This window comes from Anopheles merus, chromosome 3R (genome assembly GCF_017562075.2).
Source record: "Anopheles merus strain MAF chromosome 3R, AmerM5.1, whole genome shotgun sequence".
Classification (NCBI taxonomy): Eukaryota; Metazoa; Arthropoda; class Insecta; order Diptera; family Culicidae; genus Anopheles; species Anopheles merus.
Window position 1 is genome coordinate 1563517 of NC_054084.1, and position 26879 is coordinate 1590395.

General features: G+C 48.9%; 5 protein-coding genes across 10 annotated transcripts; 4 read left to right on the forward strand and 1 right to left on the reverse strand.

Annotated features, from left to right (window-relative positions):
• Positions 1–151: 151 nt before the first annotated feature.
• On the reverse strand, positions 152–2145 carry LOC121595325 (tubulin gamma-1 chain-like). The gene is made up of 3 exons (XM_041919235.1): positions 1907–2145; positions 1623–1825; positions 152–1546 (listed from the first exon to the last, which is right to left on the reverse strand). Exons 1-3 carry the CDS (start codon positions 1953–1955, stop codon positions 419–421), a joined length of 1380 nt encoding a protein of 459 aa, XP_041775169.1. The 5' UTR covers positions 1956–2145; the 3' UTR covers positions 152–418.
• A 140-nt stretch (positions 2146–2285) lies between these two features.
• Positions 2286–8075, forward strand: LOC121595324. Its single transcript, XM_041919234.1, has 6 exons — positions 2286–3802; positions 3885–5894; positions 5977–6268; positions 6341–6668; positions 6739–6893; positions 6965–8075. The coding sequence occupies exons 1-6, from the start codon at positions 3235–3237 to the stop codon at positions 7311–7313; spliced, it is 3702 nt and encodes a 1233-aa protein (XP_041775168.1). The 5' UTR covers positions 2286–3234; the 3' UTR covers positions 7314–8075.
• A 168-nt stretch (positions 8076–8243) lies between these two features.
• On the forward strand, positions 8244–15394 carry LOC121596290 (sodium-coupled monocarboxylate transporter 1-like). Of its 4 annotated transcripts, XM_041921097.1 has the most exons (8): positions 8244–8471; positions 8823–8886; positions 11774–12374; positions 12446–12513; positions 12595–12749; positions 13239–13379; positions 13455–14433; positions 14499–15394. In XM_041921097.1, the coding sequence occupies exons 3-8, from the start codon at positions 11774–11776 to the stop codon at positions 14514–14516; spliced, it is 1962 nt and encodes a 653-aa protein (XP_041777031.1). In that variant the 5' UTR covers positions 8244–8471; positions 8823–8886; the 3' UTR covers positions 14517–15394. The 4 variants fall into 4 exon arrangements, with proteins under 4 accessions (XP_041777031.1, XP_041777032.1, XP_041777030.1 ...); XM_041921098.1 differs by lacking the exon at positions 8823–8886; XM_041921096.1 differs by lacking the exons at positions 8244–8471; positions 8823–8886 and adding an exon at positions 9081–9271.
• A 64-nt stretch (positions 15395–15458) lies between these two features.
• On the forward strand, positions 15459–20407 carry LOC121596292 (sodium-coupled monocarboxylate transporter 1-like). Of its 2 annotated transcripts, none has more exons than XM_041921099.1 (7): positions 15459–16685; positions 17200–17748; positions 17820–17871; positions 17932–17999; positions 18069–18223; positions 18855–18995; positions 19099–20407. In XM_041921099.1, the coding sequence occupies exons 2-7, from the start codon at positions 17200–17202 to the stop codon at positions 20090–20092; spliced, it is 1959 nt and encodes a 652-aa protein (XP_041777033.1). In that variant the 5' UTR covers positions 15459–16685; the 3' UTR covers positions 20093–20407. The 2 variants fall into 2 exon arrangements, with proteins under 2 accessions (XP_041777033.1, XP_041777034.1); XM_041921100.1 differs by having other exon boundaries at positions 15459–16659.
• Positions 20408–20679: 272 nt separating this feature from the next.
• LOC121597228 (sodium-coupled monocarboxylate transporter 1-like) lies at positions 20680–26189 on the forward strand. Of its 2 annotated transcripts, none has more exons than XM_041922834.1 (7): positions 20680–20809; positions 23248–23784; positions 23868–23919; positions 23989–24056; positions 24125–24279; positions 24683–24823; positions 24892–26189. In XM_041922834.1, exons 2-7 carry the CDS (start codon positions 23248–23250, stop codon positions 25874–25876), a joined length of 1938 nt encoding a protein of 645 aa, XP_041778768.1. In that variant the 5' UTR covers positions 20680–20809; the 3' UTR covers positions 25877–26189. The 2 variants fall into 2 exon arrangements, with proteins under 2 accessions (XP_041778768.1, XP_041778767.1); XM_041922833.1 differs by lacking the exon at positions 20680–20809 and adding an exon at positions 21397–21799.
• The last annotated feature ends 690 nt before the right edge of the window (positions 26190–26879 follow it).

The following is a 26879-nucleotide window of genomic DNA, read 5'->3' on the forward strand; positions in this document are numbered from 1 at the left end:
TTGTTTAGAGCACGGAACATGAAACATGCAAACGTGTGCATACAAACATGAAACAGAATAAGTAGAATAAATGAATTATCTATATTACACAAACACAAAGTTGGGAGAAAATGGTCAGTGAAAAAGTAAAGATTCGAACCCGTCCGGCTAGTGTAGTGTGTTACCAATGGTGTGATTTATTGGCACAAATACTTATACATGTTACTCGTTCGCTCACTCACGCTCACACTCTGTGTCTCGATTCTCAAATATGTAGATTCTTCATTTCCTCTCTAGAGAGCCTGGTTTCCTCCATTCCGCCTATCTAACGTTAGCTATGCGATTCTATTAATACCCTTCTCCGCGCCAAACGCCATCCTCTAGTAACGATATAATTAAAAACCTTCCTTGTAAGCAATGCAGAGCAATGCCAGTGATCTTACGGATTCGTGCCGGCACCGCCATTTGCACGGTTCGCATGCCAGCTCAGATAGTTCTCCTTGGTGGCTACCTCGTACTCCTGCACGAGCGCATCCACCACATCGCGCGCTTCGTCCATCTCGCTCAGATCGTCCTTGAATTTGTCCTCCCGCTTGAACTGGTCCAGGAAGGCGCCTCGCTTGCGCAGCTTGTCGTACTGACCGAGGGCCCGCTCGAACAGCGAGCAGATGCTGGTGTGATTGGCCAACATTAGCCCCGTCACCCGGTGACTGCTCTGCACGTACGGGCTGCTGCGTGACAGGGCCACCTGAATGCTGGCCGGACCCCATGGTATGAACTGGGCCAGCTTCCGTTCCCGGATTCGCTGAATCGATTGGTGCACCTGGGACGGGTTCACCTCACCCTGGATGATGTTCAGTATCGAGATGTACCGATGGTGGTTGGTTTTGTCCGGCCCGGTCGATACCATCATGTTCTTCGGCTGCAGCAAGCGTCTCATCACGTCCAGCACGGTCGTTTTCTGCACCGACTGTGTGTCCGATTCGGTCGCGAGCGGTGTGTAGCCGGTCATGAGGAAGTGAAGCTGCGAAGTCGGAATCAGTGGGGCAATCAGCTCGATCAGATTGTTGTTCATGTACGATGGGTAGCGCAGGGTGGTCGTGCTGACGGACATGATGGTGGAAACGAGCGTGTTGATCTGAGCGAAGCTGGGGTTATCCAGATGAAGCCAATCCGTCGCGATACGGTTCAGTGCGGTATTGTCCAGCACGACCACGCAGTCCGCACAGCTGGTCAGCCGGCGAAGGGTCAGTAGACTGTTGTACGGCTGCACCACAACGTCGCTGATTTCGTCCTGGTTCGGAAACACGCTGTACGTCTGGATGAGCTTCTTGGGGAAGTGATCCGACAGCCGCTCCATGATGTACGAGCCCATGCCGGATCCGGTACCGCCCGCGATCGAGTGACACAGGACGAAACCCTCCAGACTGTCGCTTCCATCCGCTTCCCGGTCGATGATGTCAAACACTTCCTCGTGCAGCTTTTCGCCCTGACTAAACCCGGAAGCCCAGTTATTACCCGCACCGCCTCCGTCTTTGGATAGGTAAATGTTTTCCGGATTGTACAGCTAGACGTGGGTAGAAGGCAAACGAAGGACGTTAAAATACCTCCATAAAACCGGTCTCAATGTTCGTCCTCTTTACCTTGGCGTACGGTGAAGCCATGATCGAATGAATTACGCGCGGTTCCAAATCCAGCAGAACCGCCCGGGGAATGTAGTGGTCATCGTCCGCCTGGTAGAAAAACACATCCTTCCGGTCGATGCCATCGCTGGCAAACTCGCGCAACATTCCCGACGGTGAGATTCCATGCTCGAGACAAAGGCGTTTCCAAAATTCGAACCCAACTAAAAAACAGAAACCGATGCGCGCAATACGGCATTAGCGCTCCGTCACGACGCCACACGGGCCCCATTGCCGGTACTTACTCTGGTTGCCGCACTGGCCCAGCTGGAGCGTGATGATACCTCTGGGCATGCTGGGGCTGCGTTTCTACCGTTCGACGGCTTGCCACTCAAGCCTGCCAATGGGAAATGGTTTGTTTTTCACGCAACCGAGACGCTCGCTCGGGAGGAACGGTGATGAAAACAAGAAAAATGCGCTAAATTCCGTCGGCCTTCTGTTTGTGTATGAGGAGCTTTCAAAAATCGTACCGTTTGACAGGTCGCTTTTGGCTCGCAAACGTGCCCAAGGTGCGTAGAGAGAGCGTGCGAGCTGCACCTATACGTACCTTGGTGCGCATTTGCTTTGACAAATTAGAAAAGCGAGACAACGCTATGGTGGAGTGGCGAACGTTTCGGTCGGGCCAGAAAGAGTGCGCTGGTGTTGCACCCTTCCGAGAAAAAGTTGTGGAGATGAAAGAAGAACAAGAAGAACGCGAGGAATGATGAAAAGAGTGACTTTTCTCAACAAACAGTGAACGAAATTGGCTGCCTCTATTCAAACAAAACAGTAATTAAATAACATCCGATGGAATGAATTTTCAGTGGTTAACTTTTACTTAAATCAGCCGCCGCACTGCAGTCCCATTGTGGATGTATGCATGTGTGTGTGTGTGTGTGTAGGTGGAACAGTAGCGAAAAAGAATGCTGACGACCAGACCAGACCTGTGTTAAAGGTGGCTTGTTGTGTGTTTTTCTCTTTGTGAATTCGTTTATTTTTGGTAACTACGCGATAGTGGAAAATGGTGTAATTAAATTGTAGTGCGCTCGGCAGTAGACGACGGCAAGTGATCGGACCCTGTCGCGCATCGTTTGATAAGAATTGTGTGGTTGCCTGAGCTGTGTTGCCGTGTTCGGTGTGGGACAAAAGTGAAGCGAAGACGCATCATCCACATCCATACAAGTCCTTGCCGTGTTGGAGCGCCCCGCGAAAAGGTTGGAAAATTAGCCCCAAAAAGACTTCCGGTAATTGCGTTTACGTTGTAGGAAAAGTGCTTTGGGGTTGGACAGGGTAACCCTTTGAAGCGCGTGTACACCCAGACACCACGGTGTCGAATTCGATTCGGTGGCACACCGGAAAGAGTACCAACCCAAGCAGAGTCTGGCGTGTGTCGGTGCATGCGTGCATGTGTGTGCGCGAGTGTGCGAATTGTGCAATTTGTGTGCCAGGTTCTGCTGGGGTTGCATCTGGGTGGACGAGCACACACCTATCGTTTGCATACACTTCACTGTAATTGACAATAAGTGTAACAATTGTGGAAAGACGTTCGCTGTTATTGTAACTACCCGATAGCGGTTCCATTATCAGCGCGTCCATGCATTCAATCAACTTGGAAAAGTACGAAGGCGAAGGTGAATTGGCGAAATCGACGCGAAGCAACCCGTCGCCGGTGGATTGTATCGACGAGGAGGAAGACGTCCAGCTGTCCCAGCGGGTGGAACAGCAGGAGCAGGAGCAGGAGGAGGAGGAGAAGGAGCGGGAGGAAACGGATGAAAATGATAACAGCAGCAGGAGTCAAAAAATCATCGCCCCCACTATCACGATGAGACCGACCACTTTGGAGCGCCTGTTCGATGGGACGGGACGCATGCCGGAGCGAAGCGAATCGCTCACCAACGAGCCAGGGGCATTTGCTTTGCTAAAAGATCAAATGAAGCTAGAATCCGTCACCGCGGCTATGGCCCCAAGCGGGCCGCAACCGTGCAGCAACATTATTCTCCATCGAACGTACAACAAGAAACCCTCGCAGACCGTTGTTGCCGGCGGGGAGAGTGCGGAGGACGATAGCTGCAGGAGCTTGTCACCGGCAATGCATCCGGTGGTTAGCCTGGAGGACATTCGTGTGCGCATCGGGCTGCCGGAGCTGGTCCGGGCGGGCAGCTGTAAGTTGGAGCTTGGAAGAAAACTGCTGCCGCGATAGAGCAAACTAACTTTTTGTCTGTTTTTCCTCCTTTTTCGTTTCAGTAAGCCGAGCAGACGGCACTGCAGGCCGTCCTAACAATGTACAGTCCTGCATCATCCGCCGTTCGTTTCATAAGGATAGTGGTGTAGCTCCCGGCATTGCAAAGATTAGTCTGGAGCAGGAAGCGTCCCATTCGGACGGTGGCAAGGAAGCAAGCAATCGTCGTATTAGCTATTCCTACGCCAAAAAGGATCACTTTGTCGCTCAGCCAACTGTGGTGTTGCGAAGATGCGACACGACAGCAGCGCAAAAACCTGCCACAGAACGTATGGATGTGTGTGAGGAAGAGCCAGTTGGGACGAACAATGCAGACGAAGCCGTCGAGGCAAGCTCGATGGCCAATTCGTTCGGGGACGATGACAGCTCCGACTGGTCGAAACATTTGTCCACCCAGCACAGTTTGTCGCACCGGAGGAAACTTTCCGCCGACGGAGGGCAGCAGTCCCAGCAGACGAACGCGCTCAGCGAGTTCGATTTAATGCTGCAAAAGATTAACCAAAGTGTACCGCCCATGTCGCACCTGGACCGCATCGACCAGTGGCGTGTGACGGCGGAAGACCTGCTCCACTCAATCCCCACGAAGGCACAGATCGAAACGAGCTCGTCGTCCTGTGCCAAGCGGCCGCACTATTACGATGCCGACGAGGGTTCAAGCGATGAAGATTCGGACCCGCTCGAGGATGATGCCGCCGGAGCAGCAGCGGCAGCTGGCGATGGTCCGTGCACTAGTGCGGGATTGCTAAGAAGCGTCAAGAAAAGGCGCACGATCAACGATGTGCCACCGCTAGACTCTCCAAACTCGGTCATTGCTAATCCGATGTCGGTCGCGCTAAAGCTGCGTAATGACGACGAGGACGAGGTGGTGGACACTAATGGCTTGGATTTTCGGAAAAGTCAAGTTAATCCGGAAATCGATAAAGTAGGTGGCAACGTGAGCGGATCGAACATTCGCATTTTGACGCGCAAAAACTACTACAAACTACCGACCCGATACCGAGCGGACGCGGACCAGGGACAGGAAGGGGCGGACCGTGGGGATGAATCTGGCAACACGTGTGCCGGCTTGAAGACGTCCGATGGTCGCTATAAAGCCAACCCGTACGCGTATCTGTTGAGCAGGGATGAGGAAGAGCGGGACAAGTTCTTGCAGTATCTTCGCATCAGCCCAGTGTTTCGGACGGATGAACAGGCCCTGTCCGGGCATCGGGCCGGTGTGCAGGCGGAAAAACGCAATGGCATGCTTACCGCCGAAGGACCGGCCACTAGCGTCACGGCCGTTGTAAATTCGGCAAAGGCAAATTCTCGACCGAAAGCGACGCAACACAAGCGGAAGCCAACGTCCAAGCACAGGGCTCATCCGACGATCATTGCCAGCAGTGGGTTGCGTGGTGTAAGGCGCCTCGTCCTCACCAGCTCGCTGCGCAGTGGCAAGGTAATACGGTACAGAAACGGTTACACGAACCTACGCTCGGTGGCTAAATCTACGCGACCAGAACGTAAGAAGGTGCACGGTGCAGAGTCAATCGAAAAGAAGCAACAGCAGCGGCAGCCATCGCCAAAAGTGGTTGATAAATCAGACAAACAACCTTCACCCGGGGAGGTGAAACAATCTTCAAACGCATCTTCCCCGTCCTCATCCACCCCTGTGATGGCAAAGAAGGCCAAAAGCTCAACGCAACGGCCCCGGTGCTCGGTGGACAGTGCGGTCAGCAGCTCGACCAGCGCTGAAATGCACGAACAGGTAGTGAAGCGTTCCAAGGAATGCCAAACGATCGAATCGATTCCGCCTGGACAGCCGCCGGCACCGGCAGCCATCGTGAACGAAGGCAAGCGCATGCGAAACCCGCTGAACCGTGCCGATGGGGAGGTGTTGCACCTTTTCCTGCTGGGCGAGCAGCTGGTGGTGGTGCAGAAGGAGGTCGTCAGCTTCTGGCGATACTCGCGGTTGAGTGTGTTCCTTGGCGTCAAGCAGGAATGGCAGCGAGTCGCTCAAATTCGACGCTGGAATCGTGGTATGTAGGAAGGAACAGTTAGACCGTTCGTGGCATGAAGGGAACATATTATGAACCTTTTCCTTTTTTTCTCGCTTTACAGATAATGAGGTGGATGTACAGAATGCCTCTAGAATCGTGTTCAACAAACAAGATCCCATCTATCTGGAACCGAGGGCTAGAAACTTGAGCGAAGATAAGGCACGCGCCTGTCCGCTGGTGTCGATCTACGTGAACGCTTACTTTCTAGACATGGTATCCGTCGGCAAGGTGGCAAAGGTTAGTGAAGGCAATGTACCAATTGCTGCCAGCGACGACAATGAGGAGGAAAATGAAGATGAGGAGTATGAAGAGCAGTTGCGTTTAAAATCGTTCCAATTGGACACGGTTAAGAGGTAAGTAGCTGGCAATATAAATGCTCCTTTACCTTTTGTAAAATGTGGTTTGGTTTGTTTGTCATTTTGCAGTTCCCTGGAGGATATCCGGTTCGTGCCGTTGCCAAACTCGCGTGACTTTCTCGTCTGCTGGCATGAGCACGTGTCGGTGCTAGAATCGCGAACCGGACTGTGCAAGTACAGCCTCACGCCGGACATGCAAACGTTGGCCTGCATTCGTGAGTTTATGACCGTGAAGCAGAAGTTAAACGCACTGAAGTGTATCAATGATAAGAAGCTGATCGGGTTTGGCGACACGTCCGTGCATATTTGGTGTTACGAGAGCGGGTTCATTCTGCACACGGTTGACTTGAAGCTGGAGCTGGGATTGATCGTATGTTGTTTCCTTCACATTGAAGAGGTGAGTTGCTGGGGGGGTAGTAAGGTAAGGGAGAGTGGACGACTAACAGGTGTGTTTCCGTTCTTTCAAGAATAACGACAACACGCTCATGATGTGGCAAATGCACCAGTCAGAAGATCCTGCGTCCAGCTGTAACCGAAAGGTGGTGAAAGTGATCGCTCTCAACCTGTACAAAGCGACATGGTACATAGCGCATAGCTATGATATAGCGCTGGCATCCTTGAGGTAAACTAAACTCGGTTCTCGGTTGTTCGTGCATTGCATTAAACTATTTTACTATCGCTCCAATTCCACAGTATTACAAGTGAAAGTCAACAGTGGGCACTGGACGATAATCATGCCGGCCATCGGCACTGTCTGACGTTCGACAGTGGCGAACTGTTGACGCTCAGTCTCAACGATCCGACCGTTTGCTGGACAAACCATCCGCGATTGGAGAAGGATCTGCAGCGGGCCGACAAAGGCTCGCTGCACATCTACAGCCGTCTGCGCAGCAATGACGGCGGGATCGACCTGTACCGTCCGCGGGAACGCATACTGAACGGTGGCCATTGGAACGGTGGGCGTGATTTGGTGTTTTTGAGCGATCAGCTGCTGACGGTGAAAACGATCGATGAGTACATGCAGGAGGAGAGCAAACGATAGGCTGACGACGACAAAGAGGCTGCTGCTTTTCGGGCAAAAAAGCATACAGGTTAATGTTTCGGTTCAAAAGTTCGTAATTTGAAACACGGCTATTAGTTAGAGCGCTACTTCTGCAACAACAACAAAACCCCCCTTGTCAGTGCTCATAGCTTTTGTGAATTATTTATGTGCTATGTACACACTGTTTCCACTGTTGCTTATGTATAGATGAAGAGGCACTAATGAAGTGTTTAGTGCTTTGGAATTATTTGATGTAAATTCGTGTGCGTATGTGTGTGTGTGTGTGTGCGTGGGTGCGTTTGCCAACGCGCGAAGAATGGAATGGTATGTTCCAAATAGTATTTATTTATCACGTTCCTTTTGAATTCTTCCGGCCGTTGTTTCGTCCGCAATCCGGAAGCATGCGGCTGTCATATGATTTGAGTGCAGCAAAGTGTGATCTGTTTGAAACAAGTATGCTTCATTGTGTACATAGTGTAATATGTACAGCCCACGTTGTCGCTTATTACGAGACAAACCTGATGATGAGATAAGAGGACGAATTCTTTAATGAAGGGGAACGGAAAAAGAAGAGAAAAAGAAGTTTGCTACTGAACTGAAGTGCTCTATGCAAAAAAAACAGGAAACAAATAGGTAAAGGTGTTGCAAGCCTTAAGATCTCGCTTATGAATTAGAGCGCAATGCGTTCCGGTGAGTGTTTTTTTTGTGCACGAGACGCGACTAAAATAAAGTATATTTTAATTAATGAATTTACATGAACAAACGGTACAAAGCGTGTCGACCAATTTAAATTGACGAAAGAAATTAATTAGTCCATTTGTTACCGTAGAATATCGGGGAGTACGTTTCGCGTTTACTTTTATCGTTTTGGTCCATACCCGTCCCATAGTGGCTGTGACGTCATCGAGAAATGTCAAAACAGAGGTTTGTTTGTTGTGATTGGCGCGCACGTCCAACAGTTCGCATTTGTTCGGCTCACAGTCATGGAAATTGCTCGTGTATTAGAATTCTAGTGTTTTAGGCAACAAATAGGACAGCACAACGAACCATAGGTCGGCGAAAGAGGCCATTTTGCATCTTCTTTGGGGCTACGGCTTCCGTGTGAACCACGTCCTTGGTGTCCCAACTCCCAGCCAATGGTGCCACATCATAGCAGCTGTAAGTTTGGGATATTGGGAAAGTATCGTTTAGTTTGCGTAGTCGTGGACGATTCTGCTTTGGCAGTACTGTTTCCACAAGTGTCCAAGTATATTGTGTGTTTGAAATTCGAATTCGCATGAGTGGAATGTCTTGGAGGGCAAGAAAAGGGCAATGGGGGCGGTGGTTACTGCGCGATGAATGAATTGCATAATGCCAGGAATTTGGCTAGTAATGGGGTGAGCACGCAAGTAAACAAACCATGGCGCAGTGTGAATCGCCCGATGAGTGGTTTTATTTTCAGTAAAATAGTATTACACTAAAAACAGTATCAATATGTCTAATAGTTTGTTAATTAAACTTTCATTCTAGGAAACACACCGTGCAGCTGAACCATTCCTCGTTTCTCCATCCCCTGCGCCAGTGTGTGCGAGAGGTAGTACACAAATCCATTCATTCATTCATTCATTTGCTGTAAGCATAAGGCATGTAGGGCGTCAGGCTCCCGATGCGGTGGTGGTGGCGCAACGTGCACGCAACGGTGGTCGCGAAGAAACCGACCTGTACACACCACTACCACCAGAGCACGTGGCGAAGCGGTTGGTTGCTTACACCGCTTGTACGGGACCGCGATCGATGCCCGCGTATAGTGCTGATTGTGCTACCGAGCCAGCCAGTACGCTTAGCGCGCGAGCTAGCGAGAACAAAACGCGTGTGCCGGGTAGCCCGTTGTAATACGCGAGCATCGTGAACCACTTCTACCACCACCGCCGCGGGGAAGGTCGCTCGCGTTTTTTTGCTTATCGCTTGCGGTGTTCAAGGTAGTGTACTTTCGGAGAGGCGGTCAGTGTGCCTCACGGGCAGGAGAGCGCCGTAAAATTGAACCGTAACGTTATCTCACCCGGAAAAGCGGGTTCGTTCGCTCGGCTGTGCGTCCTTGAGGGTGTGCGGATTTGGTGCATCTAATTAAAGGAAAGCACAGACAAGCAAGACACGCGCTGCGTCAATAGTTTGATAGGTGGTGGGGCATGTTTATTCGATTAGTGGGGGGGGGGGGGGGAGTGTTAGTGAATGCACTTCCGCCAAGTGCTTCTCGCTCGAAGCGCATTCTTATCGTTCCTGGCTGGATTGAACGGTGAAAGTTCGCTGTAGAGGGATAAGTGGATACATCGACGAGCGTCATGGCGCAACTGTCGCAGGTGTGATATCGTGTGATATCGGAATATTGCAACAAAAAGAGCAGCAGACGATGTGTCGCTCCCTTTGATCGTATCGTTATCGAACAGCGTGAGGCAGCGTGGAATGTAATAGATTTTGATGCTTTTTTTGTGGCTATTACGATTATCTCGTAATCAAGCTCTGGTGACGGTGAGGTGCTGATGAGTGTTTTATCCATTGAAGTGCGTCACACAGAGGCTGAATATTGTGATAAGTTTCAACAATACGCTGTGCAGGAACGAATGTGAATGGACTCGTTTGTGTGCCCTTGAACAGTGTTATTGATCAGAAAGGAAGGACTGTTGTTACATTGTGGCTAAACAGTACGCTTACTGCCGTTCGAAGTGATCGTTTTCTTTTTGCATATGCATCGTCATCGTTGAGACATTCTTCGCCCGCAAGCGTTACGATCCGTTCTCAACCATTCGCTCTAAATATACCTTTTTTTAGGCGAAGCATCGTAAACACAGCAGCGCAAAACAACCGCCAATGGGATGTAACAAACCATTCGAAAATCGAAGACACACATTGAAAAAAAAAGGGAACGTAATGAAACCGCGGCAACCTTCACTTCAGTTCAGCGTTGACCCCGTGACGGAATCAATGCATGCGTAACCGCACAAGACGTTTTGCGGGTTCGCTTTGTGCTTGCAGGCGAATGCAGGCCAACAACGACGACGACGACGACGACTGCGACGACTCAATGAGTATGCCACGAGCAGCAACAAATCCACCGGCCGCTGGTGTGCTCGAAAATCGAAGAAAGAGTCGTTTGTTTACCGACAGTCTGTTTGTGTGCTCGCACTCTAATTGTGGCCGTCTAAACAACGCGTTGAGCTTTCCACCCTTTCAACCTTTTGCGAAGGTTCTCATGTTTGTGATAATGGGATGCCCAGTGCGAAAGTAAACAAGTTTAGTTCGTCCGCTAGTTAAAAGAAGAGCGCAAAGAGAGAGAGAGAGCGGGGAGTTAAGCAAACAAACAATCAATCTCGACGTCACGCGAATGTAACGTCACACACATCACAATAATAATAACGCAACGCTAATAGAAACACGCGAACACGCGCCTCCCGAGGTTGCGCCTGTCCGCGGTCCAAAGTCCGAACGTGCCCTCAAAAACCCCTCCTCCGGTTCCTCCGGCTGAGCGTGGCCGAGCGCCCTATTGAACTTGTTTTTTTTGCTAGTTCGAGAGAACCGGTTGCAGTGGTTTATGTAAATTAGACGTTAAAAATAGATTGATATCATTTGCAAACTTCAACATGAAATGAATGTTTCCGCAGTAGGGGAAAAACAATCCACAACTCTTCTAATAAATCATACCGAATTGAGCAGGAGATGAGAGCCTCTGGATGCTTCTGGAAAGCTTTCATATCCATAAATTAAATACCGGTGCAGGCCGGGTGACGCTCACATAGTGCAAACAAACCCGACCGACGATCGTCCCCTCTACAAACATGTGCCAGAAGTGTGGTACGCAATTAGACGGCAATCTCGGCGTCTCGCTAATTGCTGCCGTGTACTCGTAAGCCGGCATGAGAGGGTCTTTGTGTGATGCTTTTTACGTCAATCCCGGTACATTCGATTGAAGTTTGATGAAATGTAGTACAGCAGTTCATCTTTTCTGATCATATTTCTATATGTGATTGTGCCCCGGAAGTGAAACTGCTGGTGGTATAATTTGTCCAGTCACTCCAAACCCTCCAACGGACATCAATAGGGGTGGGCCCTGGCTCTGTGATGATGATTCTTTATCACAAGTCCCACTGAGCGTGGTTCCATTTTTTATGACCGTTTTACACCGACTGTCCGTTATCGCATGTGTGTGTGTCTAGATGGTGGTGCAGGGGGTCAAAGTCTCAGTTTACGTTTCTGAAAATGTAGACATGCGCCTGATTCGTCGTACCGTATCGTGCCGTCCAGTGCGGCAAAGCATTAAATCCATATAACGCCTTGTCGATTGTCAACACGAGCGCGATAAGAGCGACCTTTTGTGGGAGGAAATGGTGTCCGAAAAGATGTCACCACCGAATGACCGATATCGCATTGATTAGTCATCGATTGTAAGGAATGAAAGCAATGTACATAACTGTTCTTCTCCGTTGCAGATGGCGTCCGGGAGAAGTACACTGGCGGAAAGCCTCCGAGAGCTGTACCAGTTCAGTGTGGTCGACTACTGCATGTTTGGTGCGATGCTGATGCTTTCCGCTGCCTGCGGGATCTACTTTGGGTTCTTTAAGCGGAACAAGGGCGGTGACTCGGAGACGCCGGAAAGCAGCAGCAGTGACGATGAGAGTGCCCACCGTACGGTGACGGTGGCGAGCGGAAGCAAGCGCACCAAAACCACGTTCGGTTCCTCAACGATGGATGAGTACTTGCTGGGATCGAGGAAGTTGAAGGCGTTCCCGGTAGCGATGAGTCTTGTGGCGGGATACATATCAGGGGTAACGATACTGGGGACGCCGGCTGAGATCTACAACTTTGGCACACAATACTGGTTGATCGTGATTCCCATTCTGCTGATGGGTGTTGCGGTTTGTACCGTGTATCTGCCGGTGTTTTGCTCGTTGAAGCTGAACTCTTCGTACGAATATCTGGAGCTGCGGTTCAGTTCGTCCGTTCGATCGATAGCGTCAGTGATGTTTGTCATAGACGAGCTGCTTTTCCTACCGATGATCATTTATGTGCCAGCGTTAGCTTTCAATCAAGGTAAGATCCCTTTCGCCAATCAATCTTCAGGACTAAATTCCTTACTAATTGGTTTATATTTGTGTTTTTAGTAACCGGCTTCAATCTGTACGTGATCGGTGCGATCGTGTGCGTAGTTTGTATATTTTACACATTACTGGTAAGTGTGCTCGAAATCGAGTCGATCGATCAGTCCGCTTGTATTAATATTAATGCTTTTAATTTGTCGTAATAATTCCAGGGAGGCATCAAAGCGGTGGTATTTACCGATGCGTGGCAAGTGGTCGTAATGTTCATCTCGGTGGTAGTTGTCGTTATTATCGGAACGATCGCAATCGGCGGCCCTGATGTCATCTGGGACCGGTCGGTAGAAGGGGGCCGGATAGACTTCTTCAAGTAAGACAATATTCTACAATTATGAGAGTTTGGACTCGCGACCCAGTATACATGCATGAAGCAGTAGATTGCGTTCCTTTACTGCTACTATTGGGGTTATATTACCCTCCACACGGTGACGATAAGATCCGTTAGCATGGGTGTACAACTAGTACAGTTTCGTTTTTTATCAACGTGTTAAATGTTCCTGTTTTGCTGGCAAACAATATGTGACACAGCACCCTACGGCTGCTTGCAACAGTTACAGTGCAAAGTACATTGGGAAACGCTTTATTGCCTGGAATACATTTTTCAATCTCTCGCTCCGTCGCTCTTTCGCGGTTCTCCTTTATAATTTATGATCGTACCTGCGTGCGATAGGATTTATTTGTGTGGAGATTTTACACGAATTATTGCCCTCAAGCGTTAGCATAAAGCTCTTTGATTAGGTTCTACGATTAATCACTTGTGCTAATTAATCAATGTTATCATTAATTCCCTTCCCAACAGCTTTAATCCCTCGATGTACGAGCGACAAACGTTCTGGGCGGTGCTGATCGGTGGCTTCTTCTACTGGACCTCGTTCAACTCCGTCAATCAAACGATGGTACAGCGCTACATGTCTCTACCGAATCTGAAGAAAGCAAAGCTGTAAGTGACGTTTATCATATCATGTTTGCTGTTGCTATGTGCCCTGTTAACACCGTTGTTTGTGACATTCCACAGCTCCATCGCCATGTTTACCGTAGGAATGGGCGTGTTTGTGTCGGTTTGCTGCTACGCGGGGCTGCTGCTGTACGGCAAGTACTTCGAGTGCGACCCGACCTCCGTTGGGCTGGTGACGACGGACGATCAGCTGTTCCCACACTACGTGATGGAATCGGTGGGCAAGCTGAAGGGCATCCCGGGCCTGTTCATTGCCGGCGTGTTTGGAGCCGCGCTTAGCTCCCTTTCCGTGGTGCTAAACTCTACCTCAGCCGTCCTGCTGGAGGACATACTGAAAGGGCTGTTCCGGGTAAACCCATCCCCTTTCGTCGCGAACGTGTTCGTGCGGGGCAGTGTAGTAGTGCTCGGGCTGGCCGCAATGGGCTGTTTGTTCATCATCGAAAAGCTGGGCGGTATCTTGAGCGTAGCGACATCGCTATCTGCCATTGCGGCCGGCACTACGTGCGGCATCTTCACGCTGGGCATGTTGGTCCCGTGGAGCAACACCAAGGGCGCCCTGTTCGGTGGTGTGTCCGGTGCGCTTCTGTCCGGCTGGGTGTCGCTTGGCAGCCAATTTGCCGGTGCGGCGGGTGAGATCGTCCCACACAAGCTGCCCGTCTCGATCGACGGCTGCATCGAAGATCTGGTCACCAACGTTACGATGGTGAATCCTGTCTACCCGGACGAGAGTGGAGTGTTTCCGCTGTACCGGTTGTCCTACCATTGGATCACACCGATCGGTGTAACGACAGTGCTGATCGTCGGAACGATCGTATCGTTCCTCACGGGACCACGCGATCTGCGGCACATCGATCCGGAACTGATCTCGCCCGTCATCCATCGGTTCCTGCCCCAAGAATCGTTCGGCAACTTTGGAACGGCAAGCAAAAACTGTGGTGCAGTGGCGCCGGTGATATTTTGTGAAGAAATGCAACCGCACACGAACATTGCGTCCTCTTCCGGTACACCGTACGGCACAGCGGTGGAACGCAATGGACAGGTATGTATTGCAAAATCCAGAAGAGGGAAAGTAAAGTCTCTTATTGGCATTTTGTCCTTTAACAGGTAACGAAATCTCGATGATGAAGCTACTGATGATAACTGAAAAACGAACTTAACGCATATCCCGTGGAGAATCCCTGCATCGGGAAGTCGGGACCTACGCGGCAGCACCGTGCCAAATTCGATAGTCATCAACTCTGGATCTGATCCACCGCTAACACTAAGACACCTTTGTGTGTGCGAGAGAGAGAGAGAGAGAGAGAGAGGGACGGAGAGCGAACGATAGAGGTTATTGAAAAATGCGCAAAGACAAACGACGTACGTAGTTTAGGTAGTAAAGGCGGGACCGAGGGCGCCCGGGCAGCCATTCCAGAAGTAGTAGTTCACTTTTGGCTCTTAGTAAGACTGTGTACAAAACAATCGAGTGTCTACTTGACTTCCTTACTTACAGTGGGGTGTGTGTGTGGGTGTTAGGGGTTGACGGCCAGTACGGTTTAAAGAGCAGCCAGTTCGATATTGTACGGTAAATTGTGTTTTTGGTTTGTTTTGCTTTAGGTTTTGTAAGATTTACGTGATTGTACGCGTAAGCGTGTGAGGGTATGGGTCGGCAAGCTTGCAACCACCTCTTCCACAACCACCACCTTCCACAAAACCCTCCCCCTACCTCCCACCATATCGTTACACGATCTGTGATAGACCATGGTGCAAAAAAAACGCGGTGCAAAAGAAGTGGATCCAGTCGGACACGGACTGGAGGAGTTGTTTTTTCTTCTTCTCTTGTTGTTTGTTGTGTGGTGGTTATTGATTGAAAGGATGTTTTGATTGCAACTGGAAGTGGGTGAAGTTATGTATTGTAAAAGCCAATGTGCTTAGTTTGGGAAGTGAGTTCAAAGACGAATGCTTAAAACAGGTTAATAGGTGTATGTAATGAATGTAGTAAAAATAAAGCAGATGTACGAATACGAGACGGTGTGGAGACTGTTTTATGAAGAAATAAATAATGAGAAGAAGCCATACAACATTTATTGATTGCTCTATCCTTGTTAGTAATACTAATGATATCACACACCAAAACAAAGTAGAGCTCGCAACAGGGTCATCAGCAAATTCTGTAACAAACGCGCTTCTATCGACGTGCAAAACCGCGGGAAGACGAAATGAACCTGTGTTCATGTGTTCACGAGTGTTCATGAGCAATTTCTTCGCGGTTCCATGTGCTCGGTTGGAAAGCATGCCGCATGCGTTGTACTGCCGCGGATTGTGGGCCCGTTGTTTCTAGCAGGTGGGAAAGATAAACAAAACACACCCACACACACACACCCATCCAGGCGCTGAGAACAGAGAATCAAACAGGTAGACGCTCCTGATAAGGATTACAATTTATGATTTCTGTGAGTGTGAGGGGACAGTGTGTGGTAAAAAGTGTACTAAGAAAATAAACAATGTAAGCAGATGTATGGAGTGCAATTAGCGTGGGACGGAATCTATTGTCTTTCCGTTGATTACGTTTATAATGGAGCAATTATAAACGCTTGAATGGTGTTGTTTTTACGGTGGAAAATAGAATAATTGGCAGGATTTAACTGCGATTGCGCGTAACTGCTATTTCATAACGTTACCCTTTCGTGGGTGGCAGCCAACGGTGTGGTGAAAGGTGTAATAATTATTGTGGCGGCTCTTGACAACCAAATAAGATTGAAATCGATTTAGCAAAAAAAAAAGACTGTTAAGTGCGTCGAATGAAATTTAAATTAGCACAAGAATAAAGGTGATAATGTACTAAACTAATACCCCCCAAAACAACACCCGGTGCCGACGACGATCCTTGCGTTTGTTGGTTGCGCCGTTTGATTGCCGTGACAACGTGGCCGTCCATGCGTGTGCCGGCAATAAACAAGCAACAAACCGCGCGCGTCCACCAATATCAGCAGTGTCGCCGGCTGCCACTACCACCACTGCAGTAGCAGCAGCAGCGTGCAGGTCCGGTTTGAGGTGTGAACCAGCCGACCATCGGCCAGTCGCCGAACGTGAGCGAACGGGCGTGGGACGGGCACGTTTATCGCGCTACCCGTGCGGAAAAGTGCGTCTCCTTCAGTGTGCATTGTGCCGCGCAGAAGGAAGCAGGGCAGTGCCGGTGAAGGCAGGACTCGCCCCGTGTCGACAAGGGGAATGTGCAATTGAAGGTGTCGTCGTGCCAGCAATCGTTCGGGGTAACGTGTTGGAGGTGTGTTTTTTTCTTTTTCGTAAGAGGTAAGCGAGAAGAAATTGGAACTGCTGTTTGCCTCGGCACGTGTGGTAAGGTTGAGCATTCGCACAAAACGCGACATTGGTGATAGAAAATGAGAGTACTCAGTTAAATTTAGAAGTTGTTTTCATACAGTGCAACACCTGCTAGAGAGACACAAACATCAAATAGAGAGTGTGTGTGAGAGAGAGAGCGAGTGAAAAAAGCAGAAATTAAAAAAAACATTAAACTCGCTGTCGCCGTGTCATTGGAAATGGACCGGAAAGTTCGCAATTTACATAGCAATAATCTTGTCTCGGAAATTTGATATCTTGTTTTCGTGCATCTCATGCCCCAATGCTGTGCTATGCTGTGGGTGTTTAAAAAGAAATATAAAACAAAAAATAACAGTCAATTTGAGAAAGCAAGAAGCAACTGTTTTGGAAAGGTCACGACGACGACGCCGAGATTGGAGGATAAGTGCTTAGGAAAACAAATATTAAAGCTCTTCTGCCATTGCTTCACCGCCCTTTAATACAGATGGATTCTAGCAGAGGCACCGTGCTCGACAGCATCCGTGAGCTGTACCAGTTCGGTGTGGTGGATTACTGTATGTTTGCCGCAATGTTGATCCTTTCCGCTGCTTGCGGCATCTACTTTGGGTTCTTCAAACGCACCAAAGCGAAGGATACACCCACGGCCACGGACACGAGTGATCTCGATCTGGGTGAAAATCCCCCCACGGTAGGATCGGTGGAGAGTAAGACTCCGATCAGCCCGTTTGGATCGTCCACGATTGATGAGTACTTGCTGGGATCACGCAAGTTAAAAGCATTCCCAGTGGCGATGAGTCTGGTGGCGGGATACATATCCGGTGTAACGATACTGGGCACACCGGCGGAGATCTACAACTTCGGGACGCAGTACTGGTTGATCGTGGTACCGATCATCCTGACGGGGATAGCCGTATGCACGATCTATCTGCCGGTGTTTTGCTCGCTGAAGCTGAACTCTTCGTACGAATATCTGGAGCTGCGGTTTAACAGACACGTCCGTTCGATCGCTTCGGTGATGTTTGTGATCGATCAGGTATGATCGTATGCCACTTAAAAAAGCGTTTTAATATGATAGCTTGAAATGAGTTTAAATGTCAATTGCAGATGCTGTTCCTTCCAATGATCATCTACGTACCAGCGTTGGCATTTAATCAAGGTAAATAAAGAATAACTAACTTCTGATATAAAAGACAATAACGTGCTCAACTATTTGCAGTGACTGGACTAAATTTGTACATGATTGGAGCGATCGTGTCCCTCGTCTGCATTTTTTACACACTCCTGGTAAGGATCTGCGCTCCAAACGCGTCCAAATGGGAATGCTTACATACAAACTTTCGCTTTCCTTTTAAGGGTGGCATCAAGGCGGTCGTCTTTACCGACGCTTGGCAGGTGGTGGTGATGTTTATCTCCGTCGTTGTCGTGGTGATCATTGGCACGATCGCGGTTGGCGGGCTGGACGTCATCTGGGAGCGATCGATGGAAGGTGGACGGATAGACTTCTTCAAGTAAGATACGAAAAAGGCGATAAGACGCATCTTAGATTATCACAGCACAGAAACTCAACAATGTTGGCCGAGGGGTTTTATGGGACACCCAGAGAGGGCTCACGTGCTCCATGTTTGTCAACATTGAGCAATTAATGTTTATGGAGGCCATACAGAGAGCAAAGATAGTGAGACCATAGAACAGCGATGTCTTATTGTTGGTAAGCTGGGAAAGGTTACTGAATGTGTGCAGCAGGTTGCTGACCAAGCACAAGGCTATCACCAAACCCCTTTCCGAGAAGAAAACAGCGAGACAGCGGTATTCAAAACATTGATTAGTTTTTTGGCAGTTAACCCCTTGGCCGTCCAATGATTGGGTACAATGGTTTTGAATGAGGCGGCCCAATATCGCGACGGACTCAATTCAAGCACACGTGTGCCGAACCAGCGCCTCAACATGGCCAGGACAGAACAATCAATCAATCAGCGATTAGCACGCTACACAGTGGCGCGCTTCCGCGTGAAGATGCCCCCAAGAGAGGAGAGACAAGAGATAGCAACAGAAGAAAAGAGCAACGCATCTTGTGCTTTCCCGATTTCATAAGTTGTGCAATCCAAAGATATATGTTTCTTTTTTTTCCCCTCTCCACAGCATGAGCCCCACGTTGTACGGGCGGCAAACGTTCTGGGCGGTCCTGATTGGCGGCTTCTTCTACTGGACCTCGTTCAACTCCGTCAATCAAACGATGGTACAGCGCTACATGTCCCTACCGAATCTGAGGACAGCGAGGCTGTAAGTATGGTGTGCGATTACCGGGGATGCTGTTTATCAGCTCGTGGACGTTATCGGCATGTGATATGACTGGAACACCCCTTTCCCTGTCCCTCTTGCACAGCTCCATTGCCATGTTCACGGTAGCGATGGGTGTGTTTGTGTCGGTTTGCTGCTACGCGGGGCTGCTGCTGTATGGGAAGTACTACGACTGTGATCCTGCCTCGGTCGGGCTGGTCTCGACCAACGATCAGCTGTTCCCGCACTATGTGATGGAGTCGGTCGGACATCTGCGTGGCATGCCGGGCCTGTTCATTGCCGGCGTGTTTGGAGCCGCGCTTAGCTCCATGTCGGTAATACTGAACTCCGTCTCGGCGGTTCTGCTGGAGGATGTGCTGCGCGGGTTGTTCCAGCTCAACCCGAGCCCTTTAAAGGCAAACATTTTCGTTCGTTGCTGTGTGGTGATACTGGGACTCACTGCTTTAGGGTGTCTGTTTATCATCGACAAGCTGGATGGAATATTGATCGTGTCTGCCACACTTGCCGCGATTGCCAACGGTACGACGGGAGGGATCTTCACGCTGGGGATGTTGGTCCCGTGGAGTAACACCAAGGGAGCACTGGCTGGAGGTATTGCAGGAGCGCTTCTGTCCGGTTGGGTGTCGCTTGGGAATCAAATTGCAAGCGGTGCAGGGGAGATCGTTGCACGCAAGCTGCCCGTCTCGATCGACGGCTGCATCGAAGATCTGGTGGGAAATATTACCCTTGTTGATCCTATCTACCCGGATGAGAGTGGAGTATTCCCACTCTACCGGTTGTCCTACCATTGGATCACACCGATCGGCGTAACGACAGTGCTGGTCGTTGGAACGATCGTATCGTTCCTCACGGGACCACGCGATCTGCGACACATCGATCCGGAACTGATCTCGCCCGTCATCCATCGTTTGCTGCCGGTAGAGTCGTTCAGCTACTTTGGAACGGCAAACAAAAACGCGACAATATTCAACGAAGAAATGCAAGCACAAGCGAGCGTGCCAGTTGATCTGACCGTTCCATACGGTCCAGCGAACGATCTGAACGGTCAGGTAGGTAAAGAAGCTAGAACAAGATGGTAGGAAAATATTAGCAGAAAAGTTAAGACTCAGTAGTTGTTGTACTGTGCAATAGCTGCACGACGAATATATTCAACTAAACATAGGAGTAAAAACAAAAGTACTTAAAAGCGAGCTTAGTGTTTAGTGTAGTCTTAATTATCGGGGTATAACGATTCAATTTTTCCAAAAGCGTCACAACAAAATCTCTCAATTGAAAAGATTCACACAAATATATTTGTACAAACTCCAACCAAGCTGTGATGTCACCAGTAGTGCAAAGAGGAACGAATTTTAATAATAACCGTTTTAAACCGTTTGAATGTTTTTTTTTAAACAATCAGAAAAAAAACAGATTTGTAATAGATTTTGTAATGCATAAATAAAATCAATAAAAACTGGGAACAAAATAGTAATGTTTTTGAATTGTTTGTGTATTTTTGACGCACCGATGAGAAATGTACACTTGACGTCTATCAAAACATCATCAAAGTAACAGTGACAGGATAATAAGGCCAAATATAAGAGTTCATTGCTCATGAACCTAGGCCGTTTCACCCACACCAATTGCCAAGTCGAAAGCGGTTAGTAGCCTGGTGAAATCCATCCTTTTCTGGTGTATGGTACTATCCGAAGCCCTGTTATCAGTGCCGATCGATAATGATGCTGTTTTGTTCATCTTTGAGGATGATTGTGAAGTGTGGCTTGTTGCTTAAAGTGACGGTATATTTTGGGTAAAATGTTAGTGTTTTGGTTGAACTTTTTGGGGATTTAAATGTTGAATTGTTGACAAAATCTGCTCTGTGGTGTGTGGTGTTACAAATTCTGAAAAGGTGAAGGTAAAGCCATGTGCACTAGGCAGTAGCAAATCAATAACAAAATTTGTTGTGAAATAAGTATGAGCAATATGATGAAATGTGGCATTCTCTCACACCTTCTGCTCAGGTCTGTATGGTTCAATTTCGTGCAGTTGCAATTGTTTACAAACAACGCAACTAAACGGCATTAAAATACTTAACAAATCAACTTCTATCGAGTAATGTGTAAGCAAAAATGTATCCTAAAATTAAGTACATTGAAATGCTTGAGAAGCGGAAAAAGAGCGGACAGGAAACCGATCCATCTCGTTCTCGTTCTCGTGCAACCGGTGCCAGCGATCAAATTGCATAATGTTACCCATTCCCCGCACGGCAGCCCCTGCTCAGCTCTGCATCTGGCAAACTGCAACATTCGACGCAACGGCAATTAAAAAGAAAGGCAAAGCCCCAAAAGACGCCACTAACTTGTTGCGCTCAGCATAAACGGTCCGTGTGCGTTCGTTGTGTGGTTTTCGCGTGCATTCGTATTTTCGGATTGCCGATTTTGTTTTGTCCAAAGTGGTGGCGTTCTTTGCCGGCATCGGTCGTCGGTTTGTGCCCGGGCTCACCACTACCACCGTCGTATCACCGTGGGCCCTGAAAGATAGCCGAGGCACAGGGAAAGAGAAAATCGGCAACCCCTGAGCCATTGGCGACGGCGATGGATCGCGCGAATAGATTGACGCGTGTGTGATCGCTTCACTCCACTGCTGTGTGTTACTGCTGCCGGCTGCCGGTGCTGTTGTGCTAATGTGCGCTCCCTTTTTTCAGTGCTAATTGTACTGTCGGACTGGCAGGATCGTGCCAGAGTGCCAGAGTGAGTTTTCGGTAGTTGAGCAAGGCAGGGTAGGAGCGAACACAAGCGGGAGCGAAGGTAAGAGCTGGTTGGTGCAATTAAAATTCACGCTTCTTAGTGCACGTGTTAGAGGTAGCTCAACGATCCAGAATAAGTAGAGAGGAAAAATGGGGAAATGTTGTAAATTGAATGTGACCGACCGTAGTGCCAAGTGGTGCCAAACACGCGAGTGACGAACAATAATTACAAACACCTTTGGGTAAATTGTGAAACAACCAAAAATAAACAAAAAGTGTAACGGCACCAGTAGCAAAACGAGACCAACGTTTCGTACCAGCTCTGTACGCCCTTCAAACTGTGATGGATTGGTTTGATGGACAAGTGGCGTTTAGTGTGGGTGCAATGTTATTTTTCTCTCTCTCTCTCCCGGAAGGACAAGAAATCGAAGATAAAATTAGAAGCTGTTTTAGTTTTCGAATGTTATTGTGACCTACTGGCCAGAAGCGGCACACGGGACCGGTAACTGTCAGTTCGAATCCATCGTGGGGAACTTGGAGCTGGGGTTTCAGTGGAGTGAGGGCACGCCTTTTGGCATTGGAACCTATTTCACAACATTGAGCATTGAACAATTTGAGTTCGAGGAACCGTAAACGATCCCGACGCCGTTCGGTCTTAATTGATTTATTAAGAGATACACATATTAACGAGGTTGCCGATGGTGGTCGAATTTCTAATGCGCGAAGACAGTTTAGCTGCTTATATTAAGTGAAAGTGATCGTTAGAACCGGTCTGATGGTACAGTCGTCAACTCGTACAACTTAACAACATGCCCGTCATGGGTTCAAGTCCCGAATAGACCTTCAAGCCCCCCATACGTAGGACGGACTATCCTGCTATGGTAACAATAAGTCACCGAAAGCCAAGCTCACTTCACTAAGGTGGGTACAGTCAGGCCTCGACCGACAGCGGTTGTTGTGCCAAAGAAGAAGAAGGATCGTTAGAACCATGTCAATGGGCTTGTACATCAACCGGTTCAATGTTTTAGCACCCTTAAATATGACTTAGTTTAGCATGCCTTTAAACGGAGCCGTTGACGCGGCGGTCTCGCTACAGGCTACAGGTTTTTGGAGCCTTTCCATTGAACAACTAACCACACGCTTCCCCATGTGACCGCATGTTTGCAAAAGCACTAATGTTAGCACGCACGACATGTAGTCCTTTCCTTTTTAGGAATGTTTTGGCTTCAGTAGGTTAAGGTGCGTAGCGAGGTTTCTTTTTATTTGCATGCGATACAGCTGTGACGAGTTAAATTCCCGAAAGAAGGGTTCAAGTGAACTGGTTTTGGGCACCGGAATGTTTTGCTGTCGAATGTGTGAGAGAGTTTTCTGAGACAGAGGCTAATGCCTGCGGTGGTAGGGTGAACCAGTTTGGGTTTGTTCTGCATAATCCGTGGGATAATCTGATGGGCCAGGTAGAAGAAAAACTCACGTTCTCCTCTCTTGATATAATTGTTTTCTGGTATTTAGATGTCGTCTCCCAGAAGCACCATGTCGGACAGCATCCGCGAGATGTATCAGTTCAGCGTCGTCGATTATTGCATGTTCGGTGGCATGCTGATCCTGTCGGCTGCCTGTGGCATCTATTATGGGTTTTTCAAGCGCTCGACAAACACCAGCAGCAGTAGCAGCGAATGCGAGGAGGAGCAGGACCATCTGCCCGAGGCAGGGGTTCCAGCAAAGAAGCCCACCAACACGTTCGGGTCCGCCACGATCGACGAGTATTTGCTGGGGTCACGCAAGTTAAAAGCATTCCCGGTGGCGATGAGTCTGCTGGCGGGATACATTTCTGGCGTGACGATACTGGGGACGCCGGCTGAGATCTACAACTTCGGCACACAGTACTGGCTGATCGCGGTTCCGATTCTGTTGATGGGTGTTGCGGTGTGTACGGTTTACTTGCCCGTGTTTTGCTCGCTAAAGTTAAACTCTTCGTACGAATATCTGGAGCTACGCTTCAATCCTTACGTACGATCGATGGCGTCAGTGATGTTTGTCATTAATCAGGTAAGAGGAGGGCAGCGTGCGAGATTGGCGTGCGGGAATACAAAAAAAAACAAGCATGACAAACAACTATCAATCATTTACAGATGCTATTCTTGCCGATGGTTATCTACGTGCCAGCGCTTGCCTTCAATCAAGGTATGTGGTGTGGAAGACTCCAGAATTATCCAATTTCTATGTGAATCTAACGTTGCGTCTGTGTTACAGTAACCGGTTTTAACATTTACGTTATTGGGGCAATCGTGTGCGTCGTCTGCATCTTCTACACACTTCTGGTAAGTCTCTAAGCCAGTAGTTCTGGAAGCTGTTTGTCGAATACTCACGTGCTTGTTCTGAATTTTAGGGCGGTATTAAGGCGGTTGTGTTCACCGACGCTTGGCAGGTGGTGGTAATGTTCATCTCGGTCGTCGTGGTCGTGATTATTGGCACGATCGCTCTCGGTGGTCCGGGCGTTATCTGGGACCGGGCGGTGGAAGGCGGTCGGATAGACTTCTTCAAGTAAGCTCGCATATTTGAGGATGAATAATGAAAACACAAAGAAGAGGTCGCTGTTTCGGGGACTGAGGAATATTTGGCACTGATTCTCTTTTATCGCAAAAAGGCTGCGCGTGCATCGCAAACGGAGAAACGGAGCGTCGCCAACATCTGGTGCGATTAGAAGATGGCCAAGAGGCTCCATTCAACTGTCAGTTCAGCTTACAAGATACACCTTTAACGGGGGAGATGTGTGACTACGGTCCACGAAACTGACAAATTGTTTGATTAGAGCTTGTCAACAGTGAGCGATTGTTAGAGGAACGCTTGATCTATCTTCTTTGTGTGAAAGGGAATTCCCTACCCTAGCATTACAGAGATCTAATATTTTCACTTCTTGCGCCCCTTTCTTCGACGCTTCCGATAGCTTCAGTCCATCTATGTACGAGCGGCAAACGTTTTGGGCCGTTTTGATTGGCGGTTTCTTCTACTGGACCTCGTACAATGCCGTCAATCAGACGATGGTACAGCGCTACATGTCACTGCCGAATCTTAAGACTGCAAAATTGTACGTTACTGATGCTTTAATGCTCAAAATGGCACTGGAATGTTGATGCTTCTCTCATTTCCCTTCAGCTCAATCTACATGTTTGTGGTTGGAACGGCCATCTTCGTGTCGGTTTGCTGCTACACTGGACTGCTGCTGTATGGGAAGTACTACGACTGTGATCCGGCCACCGTGGGACTGGTGACAACGAGCGATCAGCTGTTCCCGCACTACGTGATGGAATCGGTTGGCAATTTGCGGGGCATGCCGGGGTTATTCATTGCCGGTGTGTTTGGAGCAGCGCTGAGTTCGCTTTCCGTCATCCTGAACACCACTTCGGGCGTGCTGCTGGAAGACATTCTGAAAGGATTGTTCCGTGTGACGCCCAGCTCGCTCGTGGCCAACATCGTCGTGCGTAGCAGTGTGGTTGTGCTTGGGCTGGCCGCCATGGGCTGTCTGTTCATCGTGGACAAGCTGGACGGAATACTGATCGTGTCGGCAACGTTGGCGGCAATCGGAAATGGTACGACGGGAGGGATCTTCACGCTGGGGATGTTGGTCCCGTGGAGCAACACCAAGGGAGCACTGGCTGGCGGTATCGCTGGTGCGCTTCTGTCCGGCTGGATCTCACTCGGAAGTCAGTTCGCGAGTGCAGCGGGCGAGGTTGTGCCACACAAGCTGCCCGTCTCGGTGGACGGATGCATTGCGGAGCTCATCACGAACACGACGATCGTGAATCCGATCTACCCGGACGAGAGTGGAGTGTTTCCGCTGTACCGATTGTCTTACCACTGGATCACACCGATCGGTGTAACAACGGTAGTGCTTGTTGGATCGATCGTATCGTTCCTCACAGGGCCACGGGATCTTCGCTACATCGATCCGGAGCTGATCTCACCCGTCGTGCATCGCTTCCTACCGAGGGAATCGTTCAGCTACTTTGGAACGGCAAACAAAGGCCCAACGTGTGTCAGCGAAGAAATGCAAACGCAAACGAATATCCCAGTCGATAGCGGTGCTCCATATGGCACTGCAGCAAATGGCCAAAATGGTCGCGTTAAGGCACACAATTGAAGAATGAATGTTGGATTAACACTATGTTGTTTAACACTATGAACACTATGAATGTTGGAACACACTATTCAACAATGCTCTTTCTAGTACATTACAGTAAACAACCATTACCTTCATCATACAGTACAATATCTGTGATACGCAGGACACAAGAGGATCATCAGAGTAGGCATTTATGATGTACGTTGTACAGATGTTGGTAGTATTGCAGTTAAGATGATCGTACAGTACCTTTTGACAGTGAGTTCGGTTGAGGTAAACAATGTTCGATGCACAATTTAATAATAAACGACACACACGACTTGGTGTTCCTTTTCTTCATTAAAAATACATTTGCAAAATTAGAAAACAGATGCTCGGGTTCCGAACGAACCCAGAAACTTTGAACCAGAAGAAGCCCGTAAAGAGCTTACCGCTGAAAAAGGGAACTGTGAGTTATGCAACGCTGGTTTTGTACCAAATTTTTCCAAGCAATTCCCGGTGAAAGGTTACTGTTTCCAGTTCCGGCAGTATGGTGTGACGCTTGGAAAAACTATGCTTTTGGAAAAGCTAACTCTCAGCTCACGACAGCAGCACCAGCATGCGGCGGCAAAGGTTGTAAGCGCATAGAATGAAATAAAACTTTCGCCTTGTACCATCCACGCCAAGGACGATGCTGACGTCAGCGTGTCGCATGGCTTCCGGTTGGCGTAGCTGTGTTCGCATACCTTCACAATGGTGCTGTTGGGGGGAGGGGGCATTCTAGGTACCCTCAAGGGTAAAACAATACACCACCGAGCAGTACCGTTTAGCAAAGTGTTGGGGAGTTTTTACCAGCGTCGGTGATAATTCATCCTTTGTAGTGTAGGTTCTCCTGGTGCCGGAAGCACAACAACATGGTGGGAAAGTGTTGGCTCGGTAGTTTGACCGCTTATTTCGAAGGTGTAATTGGATAGGGCTGGAGCAGTGCAGCACGCTAAAATGCTATTAATTTATGGGCTTCCCTGTTCCCGGGCAGTAGCGT

Coding starts and splice junctions, on each gene's coding strand:
- LOC121595325 (XM_041919235.1), bottom strand. CDS start 1,955: ATGCCCAGAGGTATCATCACGCTCCAGCTGGGCCAGTGCGGCAACCAG. Junction 1,826..1,906: donor GGGCCAGTGCGGCAACCAGA/GTAAGTACCGGC, acceptor TCTGTTTTTTAG/TTGGGTTCGAATTTTGGAAA. Junction 1,547..1,622: donor TGGCTTCACCGTACGCCAAG/GTAAAGAGGACG, acceptor ACCCACGTCTAG/CTGTACAATCCGGAAAACAT.
- LOC121595324 (XM_041919234.1), top strand. CDS start 3,235: ATGCATTCAATCAACTTGGAAAAGTACGAAGGCGAAGGTGAATTGGCG. Junction 6,269..6,340: donor CAATTGGACACGGTTAAGAG/GTAAGTAGCTGG, acceptor GTCATTTTGCAG/TTCCCTGGAGGATATCCGGT. Junction 6,894..6,964: donor ATAGCGCTGGCATCCTTGAG/GTAAACTAAACT, acceptor CCAATTCCACAG/TATTACAAGTGAAAGTCAAC.
- LOC121596290 (XM_041921095.1), top strand. Junction 12,375..12,445: donor AGCGTTAGCTTTCAATCAAG/GTAAGATCCCTT, acceptor TTGTGTTTTTAG/TAACCGGCTTCAATCTGTAC. Junction 12,750..13,238: donor GGCCGGATAGACTTCTTCAA/GTAAGACAATAT, acceptor CCTTCCCAACAG/CTTTAATCCCTCGATGTACG.
- LOC121596292 (XM_041921099.1), top strand. CDS start 17,200: ATGGATTCTAGCAGAGGCACCGTGCTCGACAGCATCCGTGAGCTGTAC. Junction 18,000..18,068: donor GCATTTTTTACACACTCCTG/GTAAGGATCTGC, acceptor TTTCCTTTTAAG/GGTGGCATCAAGGCGGTCGT. Junction 18,996..19,098: donor AATCTGAGGACAGCGAGGCT/GTAAGTATGGTG, acceptor CCTCTTGCACAG/CTCCATTGCCATGTTCACGG.
- LOC121597228 (XM_041922834.1), top strand. CDS start 23,248: ATGTCGTCTCCCAGAAGCACCATGTCGGACAGCATCCGCGAGATGTAT. Junction 23,785..23,867: donor TGATGTTTGTCATTAATCAG/GTAAGAGGAGGG, acceptor AATCATTTACAG/ATGCTATTCTTGCCGATGGT. Junction 24,824..24,891: donor AATCTTAAGACTGCAAAATT/GTACGTTACTGA, acceptor ATTTCCCTTCAG/CTCAATCTACATGTTTGTGG.